General features: G+C 35.5%; 1 protein-coding gene across 1 annotated transcript; it reads left to right on the forward strand.

The window, feature by feature from the left end:
- The first annotated feature begins 2,416 nt into the window (after positions 1 to 2,416).
- On the forward strand, positions 2,417 to 5,765 carry LOC137036327 (uncharacterized). The gene is made up of 2 exons (XM_067410435.1): positions 2,417 to 2,483; positions 4,147 to 5,765. Exon 2 carries the CDS (start codon positions 4,158 to 4,160, stop codon positions 5,187 to 5,189), a length of 1,032 nt encoding a protein of 343 aa, XP_067266536.1. The 5' UTR covers positions 2,417 to 2,483; positions 4,147 to 4,157; the 3' UTR covers positions 5,190 to 5,765.
- Positions 5,766 to 13,591: the final 7,826 nt, after the last annotated feature.

Raw genomic sequence — 13,591 nt, forward strand, 5'->3', positions numbered from 1 at the left:
TAATCTACACTGTTAGACCTTGCTGTAGAAAAACAGCCAGATTCTGACAGTAACAAACCATTTACCATTAAAACAGTAATATACTGTAGAAAACACTCCATTCTGGGTAATATTTGTCATCTTCGAGAAAAGAGCCTACAGGAATATACTGTGAGTTAAAAATGCTCAAAGTCGACACTCAGGCTGTGTTCTAAATCACACCCTATACCCTCATTCACTATTCCCTACACTAGTTCACTAATATAGTCCACTTGACAGAGTTAAATAAAAGAAGTGAGTGAATTCAGACACTGATGAACACCTGATAAGCAGAATCACTGAAGGACTGAGAAACAAGACCAGAAAAATGACACGAGCAGAAACACGAGAACTACAACTGACTTCATTCTCAAACCAGTTTGACATCATTTCTTTCATACGTACAGAAGTTCTTGCTGAGAATTAACATGATGTTGATGTTTTATTGATAACAAAATATATACATAACTTTGTACTATATGTGTGTGTGTGTGTGTGTGTGTGTGTGTGTTCTCATTGAATTAATTTTTCACTAAACTGTTCAGTTTGCAGGTCCATTTTAAGAGGAGGAGATCTTAATTGTGCATGCAGGGAATCTGATATTGCAATGATGCGGTATGACACTGGCCAACGCCTGCTTAAAGAATCAGGTCTTTTTTTCTGCTAAATTTGGTTAATAGATGTGTGTCATGACCATGTATATTAATACCTCTAGAAATTTGACTTAAATGACTTGTGGCTGGCTTGAGGTGATAAAGTGGACACTTGGGTACATTGAACATAGAATATGATTTACATTAAGACTTTACAGTAATTTGAGGATTTAATTCTTGTGATCTTTTTCAGATTCAGTGTGACAGCTGCAGTGGGTGGTAGCATTGGGACTGCATGAGCAGACTAAAAAGGAAGGCAGTCTTCATTTGTCCAGGGTGCCAAGGGACTTTCCCCTCATCTCCCTCCACTTATTGCAATCCTTACTTTTAAAGACTCACAAAGATTTGTTTTCCAATTCTCTCTTCACCTGTAAATGAAATTGTCACCAACATTACAGTATTGACTGCTGAGTTGTTGTTTTTTTCATGTTATAGAGAAGGCTTAAATGTAATGGCACTGCTGTGATGGAAAACATTTACTTATAGTTTGGTATTTGTCAAACATTTTTCATCCAGGTCCACAGGGCAATACATGGTCAGAAATAGGCAACTAGTCCATTTGATAGTGTTGAATCAGCTTTTGCCTCGGTGTTTCCTCCCAAATAAGAGATGTAAGAATGCACAATCACACCATTTTTAGTTTATTAGGCAGCAACAGATACATTTGTTCAGGATTATTTGTTGTTGCAGTGCTATAGATTCACAGAATGAGAATGAAGAAGACAGTTTAAAGTCTCACAAGATCCAAATGTTCACAAGGACAAGTAACTGAAATGAATGTAGACTCGTGTCAGTATAGAGCGTTTACTGCTGTTTCTACTGTGAACGTCTGTAACCAAGACAAACAAATCAAAAAACGTTACATACAATAAAGTGTTGAACAAAAACAGTTGTAGTCCGTCAGTAAAACATGATTACCGGAAACTCCCAGAAACTGAAAATCTCGTAACTGTCGCCTCTGGCTTGCTTAGTTGGGGACAGTTAATATTCAACAGTATTACTGATTTGACGGCGCTGATACTATTGGATGAGAACTGAACTGAACTGAGCTAGATGATGACGTCACTGTTTTCTGCAGAACTGCTTTATAGATTAAATGAACTGAATGAATAATTGATGATCTCTAAATAAACAATAATTGATCTCTTGGAACTGAATCAATACTGAACTGACTTCAGCTAAAAAATGCTGTTTCTTTGTTAGAACTTATCAGCAGAATTGAACTTTGTTCGTCTTAAACCATTTTCCTCTTTATCACTGTAAATCAGATTGTACACAGACAACAAAGCTTGAGAGATCTGCTCCAGCATTGCTCAAATTGACTGATAGTTTTTTTAAATGTTCTCTGGCTATAAACTTATAATAAAGGGATCAAACAAATGCAAAAAAATTACTCCTACATTCAACAGGTTAATTGCTGCCATTGATTACAATTATAATCTAATTACAATTGAATCTGTAGACAGATGATCCTCCCTAACAATCTCATTGATTGGCTGATTAACATTATAAAGATGAACATTCTTCCAAATTTAAGTATTTCTTTTGCTCTTTTCCACTAGGCTTTTTCTCTCAAATGAAAACATATATATTATATGCTATACAGGGATATGATTATATATCAGCCCTGTATAATATAGTGAATAGTGATTTTTTATTTTGCAGTTTCAGTGTCTGGTCTGAATTGAGGCTTGTGGGTGTGTTTGTCCAGCCCTCTGAGAGCTTTATATAAGACAGAAATCTGTCAGACAGACATCTCTCAGACTCGATCGAGGTGAAGCTGCTCTTCTGACTCCGTCTACAGTCATCCAGGTGAGTGTGTTCCTAATAAAGAGCACTTTTGAGCTCGTAGTTCATTTGAACACCTGTACTCTCTAGTCAAGATTATTCTGTATTACACGCATATTAAATATGATAACTAGTAATTAATATATGGTAATACTGTTCCATTATTAATGAATAACTACACCTGAACAAACAGTAATGCATTATTAAAACACCAGTAACGACTATTAACTAACAATAAACTGATTAATTAATTAGTAAGTAATAGTGCTTAGTTGAAGGTTGTAGTTCATTATTAGCAAGTCAATAGCAACATTTTTGGTCCCACTTTATATTAAGTAGCTTTAACTACTATGTACTTACATCAAAAAATAAGTATAATGTACTTATTGGGATCATATTGAATTGCAAAACACTTTTGCTGCTATTGAGGTGGATACGGGTAAGGTTAGGGAAAGCTCTGGTGGTTTGGGTAGGTTTAAGGGTAGGGGTAAGGGGTAAGGGATGGGTCAACAGTGTAATTATAAATGCAATTACAGAAATTAATTACAGATGTAATTATATAAAGGTGTTTTAAAATATAAGTAGAATGTAGAAACATGTATGTACACAATAAGTGCATTGTATCAAATGATTAATTTAAATGTAAGTACATAGTAGTTAAGGCCACTTAATATGAAGTGGGACCACACATTTTTCATCTCTCCCAGACAGCTACTAAGAACTGCTATATACAGGTTTATAATTAACATAAATGATACATAATGTATAATTAATTCTAAAGTAAAGATCATGATATCCCACTAGGATTGACTCAAGTACTACCAAATACTTCAGGAAGAACTACTAATTATTTGGATCAGTACTCTTAAGTGAAAAACATGATAACTGTTTAATAATGACTGAAATCATTGTAAGCTTTTGAGCTTTTTCAAAGGTTTTGGATAGTAATTCCTTCTGAAGGATTTGGTAGCATTTGAGTCATTAGTAGTGGGTTACCATGATCTTCACTTTAGAATACTGTTCTGAATAATTAGTCATTCCTTTGGAAGGATGTAAACATTATGTGTAAAAATTCCCTGTCATCAGTTGAATTACCTAGGCTACAGGGTGCTGTTAAAACTGTTTTATACAAAGCTAACATTTGTTGTTGTTGTTGTTGTTAAATGAGAAAGTAAGTAAAACGATACCAATCATTGTTTAATGGGCGGTCTAGCCTATGGAGGATTGCTTGTCACCCAGCAACTGTGACAGCTGCCACTGATGAGCGACAGTAATGTTGTCTATACTTAAAGATATTGTCACGTTCCCAGTCATTCCCGGACTACATTTCCCAACATCCTTCCTGCCAATCACCTGCACTCACTTCACCAATCAGTAATCACCACACCCAGCTGCAGCACATTGTCTGCATTATTTAAGCCATTCAGATCCTCACATACTGCGAGGTCTTGTTTACTCTTGTGGCAATTGTGAGCGTTAGTAATCTTGTCTGTCTGCCTGTTACTGATCCTGTCTGTTCCCCATGTATGATTCTCTGCTGCCTGTCCTTTGGACTGTTTGCTCTGTCTTGGACTTAAGATTGTTATCTGCCCACCCTGACCCACTGCCTGTTCAATCTACAGAAGGACTAAAATAACAGCATTCATTTGGTGTGGAGATTGAGTGTTTGTCTTATTCTGTGTTGCAGGTTCAGACACGATGAACGGCATTATTCCCAAGAGCAAAGCAAAAGGCACTGACTTCTGTGGAGTGAACGACTACTATTATATAATCCGCTCTGATCTCGGCTGCTATATGCAGTCAAGTGATTACAATAAAGGTTTAGACCTCTCTATTTTCAGTCTGCACCCTGCCTGCCAAGATGGAGACCATTACCTTGGTCATGAAGATGGCTACTTTTACATCATCAAGGGCAATTCCTACCGCAGAGTCACCAACCTGTCGACAGACAGCGGTGCTGTAGTTTACAGCCTTCATCCCAACTGCCGGGGTGGAGACCACTACCTCTCAGCCTTTGGCAATTTTTACATCATCTTCCAAGGAAAAGGCACTTACCGAAGAACAACAAACATGAATCAAGACTTGGATGCTGTAGAATACAGCCTGCATCCCAACTGCAGAGACGGTCTCTATTACTGGGGCCTTCCAAACAACTACTACTTCCTCAAGCCAGTCTCAAAGTGGGGAGTTGAGTACTACAAAGGTACTGACTTCAGCAAAGATGAGTGCACTGCTGTCTATTCTGTTCATCCCGATGTTCTTAACTTCCTCCCTGGTGGGCTGTCAGTAACTATAGGCCCATCCTTTGGCATTTGGGAGAATATTAAAACTATATCTAATGACAGCAATACACCAGTGACATGGACAAAGAAAATCACTAGAAGGGTGGGATACAATAAGGAGAAGATGACCCAGATCACACACAACTGGAAGATAGCTGCGTCAGTCTCGACTGAATCTGGAGCCCTTGCAGCGTTAATTGCAAAGATGCAGTTCTCCTTTTCTGCAGAATATGGAGGTTCACATGTCAGCACTGAAAAAGAAAGCTGGAACGAAATGACTGAAGAGGAAGAACAACTCTCACTTCAGCTGAAGCCAAACGAGTCTGTATATCTGTGGCAGTACAAACTGGGTCTTGGTGAAGAACCGGTGTTGTTCTGCCGTGATTTAAAGATTGATGATGATCCAAACCCTCCGACTGAAGTCCCGCTGCCACCCGCACAATCATGAAAACACATCAGGATGCTTTAACTCCAAGGATAATCAAGTGATTTAGTTAAATGCCTTAATTATAACTTCTCAAGTAATTATTTAGAAATCTGCATGCATTGCTTAAAATGAGGCTGGAATTGTTTAATAGCAAACAGATTTTTTTCAGTTACAGTCAATGTAACTACAAATTACAACAATATTCATTAAGGTATTATTGAAACTTTGTGTTTATGATTTTAAAAAAGCTTAGAGAAACCTACTTTAAATATAAAGAAATTTCTTCCTAAAATCTGCATGCAACCCAACTGTTAATCTTTCAATATGATGGCAAAATTGGGCTTTTGGAAAGTTTTACATAAAAAAGGTCTATATTATGGTCTATATCAGTCTATATTAGTGTAGATGTAGCCATAGATGATGTCATAGTGTAATCGAAGTCTATGAAGTGTCTGATTCACAAGTCATAAAAAGAGTTGCATTCTGTACGCATGCATTTGCCGTATACATGTAATTAAAAGCTTTTTATTTTTTACTTAATTCACTTATAGCTTAAATCATTTGCAATTTGCTTTTAATATGCTAAATAAAGTTGAATACTGCTTTTAAAGTCTTGGTGTTTTCATTGCCATTCTGTTTCATTACCAAAAAACATTTAGAAACTTATTGTGGTGTATGTTTGACTCCACTCCAAGACAGCACACACACACACACACACACACACCTGTTTATTTGGGGTCAAAGATGATGGTAATAGTTGAAACATTCTAAGCTCATCTCTTAAATTTTGTGCTGTATGTTGAAGTTACAAAATTGTTAGTAAAAACAACAACAACAACATCAGCATGAAACCATAATATTCATATTAAATATATTGTATAATTACATGTTTAAGCATACTCACAGTTTTCTTTTAGTATGAAGCTTGATCACCCAACACAAAGTTTTGTGTTCCGCCCTCACAAAGATAACACCTAGATTAGTTTTTGCTCGTGTGAGGAAACCACTCAGCTACATTAGTTATAAATATGCTGGTCATCAGACTGTTTTAAAAGAAATTAAAGAATAAAATAAAAGTTTAAAGAAAATAGACAACATGTCTTGCTTTTGTGGCAAACAAGTGTATAAATTTTTAAACGTTTAAAATTTTGTGTCTTATTTTACTCAAATATGTATTTGTTCTTTTGCAACACACATACACACACACACACACACACACACACACACACACACACAAACTATTAAAACTAAAACATTTCAAATGTTTCAAAAGTAAAGACACATTCAGATCTGAAGAAGACTTCAGATGCCTCAACCCTGTGGAGATATGACCCCGACCCCCTGCAAGGACCCCCAAACTCTGGATCAACATGCACCAGTGCTAAATTTGTCTATATATCCTAATCATTTGTTAACATATTTCCATAACTTCAATGAGCACATTGTTTCTGCCCTAATTTAATACATTGTTTAAATTAATAGATTGTTAGCTAACTGGGTGATCTGTATATACATTTCTGAAATGACACAACTTGCACACTATTGTTGATTATTGAAATGTTGACATGCTCTCCCTGTAAAGCTGCTTTGAAACAATGCATATTGTGAAATGCACTATACAAATAAATGTGAACTGAATTGAACAATGTTATGTACACTAAGTCAGTATAAGATGTGTTTTTTGTTTGTTTGTTTGTTTGTTTGTTTTTTGTGAGAGCCCAGCGAATCACCAGAAAGGTTTTGATGGAGACGTCTAAGCAACACAAACACACAGGATGCCCCACCGGGTTGACTCAGAATCCCCTTCACTGTGAGTTAAATAAATGTTTTTCATTCTTTTGTCTTTTTAACATAGATCCTATAGGTCAGTTTGGAAACACAGATACAGATGTTCCAGAAAGAACATCTCCCAAACAACACCTATTCTATCCTATCGTTCTATCTAGATTCAAGATGGCGATCCCTGCCATGCTTTGGCTTGCGGCTCTTTCACATTGTTTGACTGTTTGTTGTTTCTAACGATATATATCTTAATTGTTAAGTTAAATTAATAGTTAGTTTGGTATCTAGAGGCTATAATGCCTCCAAAGAAGGTAACGATGGAAGAAACAATAAAAGAAATGAATGAAACACTGAAGAAACTGACGCAAGATATAAGAGATGTCGCAGCAAAGCAAACTGAGATAACGAACCTTTTGGCAGAAATTAGAGAACTCAGAGAAAGTGTGGCCGCAAAAGATCTGAGGATTGTTGCACTTGAAAATAAAGTGTTGAAGATGGATGAAATGGAACGTAGAATCCAAGATATGGAATTGTTTACTCGAAAAGAAGATGTAATTATAAGCGGCCTTGATGTTAAACCGAGGACGTACGCTGCCGCGGTGACTAAGAGAGATGACGAGAAAAGCCTAAATTCAAAACATCAAGAATCCCTTGAAACGCAGGTAATCTCCTTTCTTCAAAGTAGGAACATCCATCTGGACAAGAGTAACATCACAGCTTGTCACATTCTACCAAGAAAGGACCGCGCAACCAAGCCCAGAATTTTGATGCGTTTTGTGAATCGTAAACACAAAACGGAACTTTTGGTGCAGGGGAAAAAGCTCAAAGGCACGGCGGTGTACGTCAATGAACACTTAACATCTAAAAATGCCGAGATTGCCCGAGTTGCTCGGCAGCTATGGAAGGAACGTAAAATAAAAGCCACCTGGACTAGAGATTGTAAGGTGTTGATAAGATTGAATGGCCCTTCGATTGAAGCGGAGAAAGTGTTGATGATTAGGGAGTTGAAAGATCTGGACTGCTACAAATGAAGATGATGGTAAACATGCTTCTTGGGAATATAGGAACTTTGGGCCAGGTGAAGACCAAAGGATTAGTTACGTTTTTGGCCGGATATGTAATTTATTTTTTACTTTTCTTGAGGGGTATTCGAAAAGTTTCTACCCTTGACCGATGTTTAATTAGTTTTGAAGGGAGTTCGGTGAACCTATGGGAACAAGGTAGGAAACATTTTTTCTGCTTTGACTATGACTGTGTGTAGTATGGTTATTTATTTATTTATTTATTTATTTTATTCATCGATCTGGATTCACAATGTTTTCCTGGAGACGCAGGCTCAAACTTTATAAATTGTTAATACTACACTGCCTTTGCTACTGTTGCTTTTTTGTAAACCTACTTTTCTGCCACTGGGACTTCCTACTGCAGCGACTTTTTAATTTGATTTTGGACTTATTGTGGACTAAATCATTTATTTCTCCATGTGGCGGCACTTGTTGGTTAAACACAGCAGTTGTAAAAACAATATTTGTAGGGTATTATTATTTGTTTGTTTGTTTGCTTATAGAAAATGATGACTGAGACTGATTTCTCTGGGCCTACAAGGGGCTATACATTGTTAAGAGCTAAATATATAGACTACAAGTTGTATGATTTTGAATGCAGTATTGATCCAGAAAATCACTGCTTTAACAAAATTAATTCCATGTGTGATTACTATACAGAAGAAAAGTTTAATGATATAGTTAGCCTGGACAGTTATTTTTCAGTAATACATTTTAATTGTAGAAGTTTGTATGCAAACTTTATCAAGATCCAGGAATACTTAAGGTCTTTAAAACATAACTTTTCTGCCATAGCACTGTCAGAAACATGGGTTAATGAAGCTCGAGGTGTAGATTTTTGTATGGAAGGTTATGAATTGCATCATTGCAGTAGAAGAGATAAGAGGGGAGGCGGTGTTGCCTTATTTGTGACCACAGATTTGAAATGCAGAATTGTAGAATGTATGACAACAGCCATTAACGATTTATTTGAATGTATTACAGTGGAGATTGATATGGAAAAGAAGAGGAATGTTGTTGTTACATGCATTTACAGAACACCTGGGTCAAAAATTGAAATATTCAATGAACAGCTAGAAAAGGTGTTATGTCAGCTGAATGAAAAGAAAGATTATATTCTGTGTGGTGACACAAACATTGATTTGTTGAGTGTGAATAGACAAGTTGCAGCTAGTGATTATTTGGAGATGCTATACAGTAGAGGGTTGTTTCCATTGATCACCGAGCCAACTCGGATAACTACAACATGTTCGACGTTGATCGACCATATTTTTACAAATGTTTTAGAAAGTAAAACTAAGAGTGGATTGGTGATCAATGATATAAGCGACCATTTACCTGTTTTTTGTATTTTGGATTGTCAAATATCCAATGAGAAAGAAGCTGGCTGCAGGACTAAATATGTTAGAAAAAGGACAGATGAAGCAATTTTTAGATTTAGAAATGATTTGAGTGAACAAGACTGGAAAGAGGTGTATGTCGGGGAAGTAAATGCAGCATAAGAAGCTTTTTTAGATAAATATCTTATACTATATGAAAGGCATTGTCCATATGTGCAATGTAGATATAAGGATAGCTATAGCAAAAACCCTTGGATTACTAGGGGACTACAGAATGCATGCAAAAAGAAGAATAAACTTTATAGAGATTTTATCAAATTTAGGTCAAAAGAAGCAGAAATGAAGTATAAGCTGTATAAAAATAAATTAACAACAATAAGCGAAAAAAGATTATTTTGGAAGTTTATTAGAAAAAAACAAAACTGATATTAAAGGAACATGGAATATTTTGAATAAGCTGATTGGGAAAAGTACATCAGGTCAGGATAGTACACCACACCATTTCGTAAACGAGGATAACAAGAAAATTGAAAACTTAAACGAAGTAGTAAATGAATTTAATTCCTTTTTTGTAAATGTGGGACCCAAGTTAGCAGAGAATATTGAAAAACATAACTTAGGGCCACAGAATGGAGGGACAAGGGGGAGTAGAGTACTCCAATCAATGTTTATTGGAGATGTTAGTGAAAATAAAATTTTATCTATAGTAAATACATTAAAAAATAAGACATCTATAGATACGGATGGGTTAGATATGATTACTGTGAAAAAAACCATTGATTGTATTGTTAAACCTTTACGTTACATATTTAATCTTTCATTTCAAACAGGGATTTTCCCTAATAGGATGAAGGTAGCAAAGGTGGTCCCACTATACAAAGATGGTGATAAGCATATGTTTACAAATTATAGACCAATTTCGTTATTATCTCAATTTTCTAAAGTCCTTGAAAAAATTTTTGTGCAAAACTTAGATGAATTTGTTGAAAAAAAACAGTTGTTAAACGAGAGTCAGTATGGATTCCGTTCAGGTAGATCTACAGCTTCTGCGACCATGAACATAGTTGAGGACATAATAAATGCAACCGACAACAAGAAACACACAATAGGTGTGTTTATTGACTTAAAGAAAGCATTTGACACAGTTGATCATTCAATCTTGTTATCAAAGCTACAATTATATGGTGTGAGAGGAATAGTATTGGATTGGTTAAGTAGTTATTTGAACAAAAGACAACAGTATGTTCAGTATAGTAATACCAAATCCAATAATATGCAAATTAAATGTGGTATACCGCAAGGTTCAGTTTTAGGACCGAAATTATTTATACTTTACATTAATGATATTTGTGATGTATCTAAGTTATTGAATTTTGTTCTATTTGCAGATGACACAAACATTTACCTCTCAGGAAATGATTTAAATGAATTGGTAATTAGTATGGAACAAGAAATGGTTAAAGTGAAGGAATGGTTTGATGTTAATAGGTTGTCATTAAATTTAAAGAAAACAAAGTTTATGATTTTTGGTAATAAAAAAAAGATGATAGTATTATGCTATCAATAGCAGGAACAAAAATAATGAAAGTTAGGGAAATTAGGTTTTTGGGTGTGTTACTAGATGAAGGGTTGACTTGGAAACCACATATATTATACATACAAAAAAAGATATCTAAGAGTATTTTTGTACTAAATAAGGTAAAATATGTGTTAGATTATAAGGCATTGAGAACTTTGTATTGTGCACTGGTGTTGCCCTACATCAGCTACTGTGTGGAGGTGTGGGGAAACACATATCAAAGCAATACAGAGTCACTCTTTCTATTACAAAAGAGAGTCATACAAATTATATTTAAAACAGATTATAGAGAGCATACAAATGCCTTATTTTTTGGCTCTAAATTGTTAAAATTTAAAGAATTGGTAGAATTACGGACACTCATTGTTATGTTTAAAGCAAAAAATAGAGTACTGCCCACAAACCTTCAACATTTGTTTGTCCTTATAGAAAATGAAGGAAGAAGAAAGGGACATTTTAGGTATCAAACTGTAAGGACAACAGCAAAACAAATGTGTACTTCAGTGGTGGGAGTGAAAGTTTGGAATTCACTACAAAATGAATTAAAGCAATGTAAAAATATATTTCAGTTTAAAAAAAGATTTAAAGAGAAAACAATGGATTTGTATGAACACTTATAGAAATTAATGATGATGATGGTTGTGATTATGGTTTGCTTTTGCTTTGGATGAATACTCATATAAATTGATGATGATGATGATGATGATGATGGTTGTGATCATGGTTTGCTTTTGCTTTGAAATCTGTTTTAGGTTGATGTTTTGGTTTCGAGTTTGTTTCATTTGTTATTGTCATGCATTGACGGGGATTTGATATGTTGATTTTTTTCTTTTTTATTATTATTGTTGAGGGGGCAGGAAATATAAGATATTCTTCACCCTGCCTCCTTTTCATCATGGTTTTATAAATTATATATATGAAGATGATGAAGTAAGATTTGTTGGAAAAAAAAAAAATATCCATGAATGAAATAAACATTATCTATCTATCTATCTATTCTGGGGTGTGTGAGTAATGAGGACTCTTTGGCTTGATGAATATTTCTGATTCTTTGTCTTAGGAAACTATAATCTATGGTTCTGGTATTACTGATCATCCTATGGTGCCAACACGCACTCACGCATGCACACTCGTCAGACCACGGGCATGAGGAGAGGTGTTGATATGGAGCCTTGCACTCTTAAAAACGTGAACTGCTCACCCTGCGGTTCATTGTGCATCCTGATGCTCCATGGCTCTCCTGATGGAGTCACTTTGATCCCTCTGAGAACCCACCATTTGTTCTCCTTGAGTTCAAATGCCCCAAAATCCAGAGCTATGTGGTCTGCCCCTCTCTAAAAATGTCCAGTGGTGCTTTGAAACTCAGGAGGCAGCACAAGTACTACAGGCAAGTTCAGGGTCAGATGCTCTTGACAGGGCTGGAATGGTGTGATTTTGCTGTTTGTGCTCAGGAAGACATGTTAGTCGAGTGAATTTATAAGGATCTTGATGTAATGCACACCATTAGAGACAGAGCAGATCATTTTTTTCTTTTACCACTTGTTTTATGGTGCTGAATTATTTACACCCTTATTTTAATATTTCTCAGGTTAGGTAAAGCAAGTTGAATCTGCCCTAATTTATCAGTAATTGAAATCTCATACTCACAAATCAGGTCTCAGAAGATCTGTTCAGCTCAGTTTAGAAATCAGAGACTTATGGCAGGCGAGCTTCTTAATTATAAGTGATATAGTTTTATTGATTACAGATTAAGTAGTTTACATACAAAACACTGGATAAAGTAATTAGGTAAGTAAAATCAAATCAAAGGTTACAAGCGTTTGTCTGCAGGAGGTGCTAACAGCAAGTTATCTAACGCCTGTTCATTCAGAAGCAGCGTCTGCCCTCTCGCTCTTCTCCTATTATCTTATAGACAACACAAGCCACTGATGTAATGACACATCAAAATCCCTCATGAAGCATCAGTCCTTTTCAGTTAATTGGTCGAATCCAGAGTCCTGTGCTGTCATAAGCTCTGGAAAGCTCCTCAGAATTTGTTAATATCACCCGCTGTTTCCTCGTCCTCCTTTGGCTCTTCTTCTCTGCTGTCGTCTGATCCTCGTCTGCAACACATCGCTTCAAGCTAATACCTGCTTTTCTATCTGATACATGTTTTCTCCTCTCTAATCACTAACAAATGCATTATAATAGCAGTTGTCTTTCATTCTTTAATAAGTGATTAATACATGCTTTAATAAAGGCGTTACAACACCGGTTGTCTTTCATTATTTAATATCAACATTTGCGTTTGGGTTTTTTCTCTTTCTACATTCTTTGATGTAAACATTTCTTCTGTTTTTCCATTTCTCACATATTTTTCTCATACATTTAGTTTACATGAATAGCTGTCACTTCAACTGATATTTTCCAACAAGCTGTGTATATATTTTTTAATTGTTACTATTCTGTCTATTATATTTCTCAATAAACATTTTTTAATTAATTTCTGTAGTTGTGTCTTATAGATGATAAATGCACTTTCAGTATCAGAGTTGCATTATTCCAGTGAGACAGGCTGTGGTTATCAACAACACCCTTCATGCAACTTTATCTTACATTTACTCCTTTATTTTGAACTTCATATACTGTATATATCTCTCACTTCTTCTATCATATTTC

The sequence above is a fragment of the Chanodichthys erythropterus genome, chromosome 14 (genome assembly GCF_024489055.1).
Source record: "Chanodichthys erythropterus isolate Z2021 chromosome 14, ASM2448905v1, whole genome shotgun sequence".
Classification (NCBI taxonomy): domain Eukaryota; kingdom Metazoa; phylum Chordata; class Actinopteri; order Cypriniformes; family Xenocyprididae; genus Chanodichthys; species Chanodichthys erythropterus.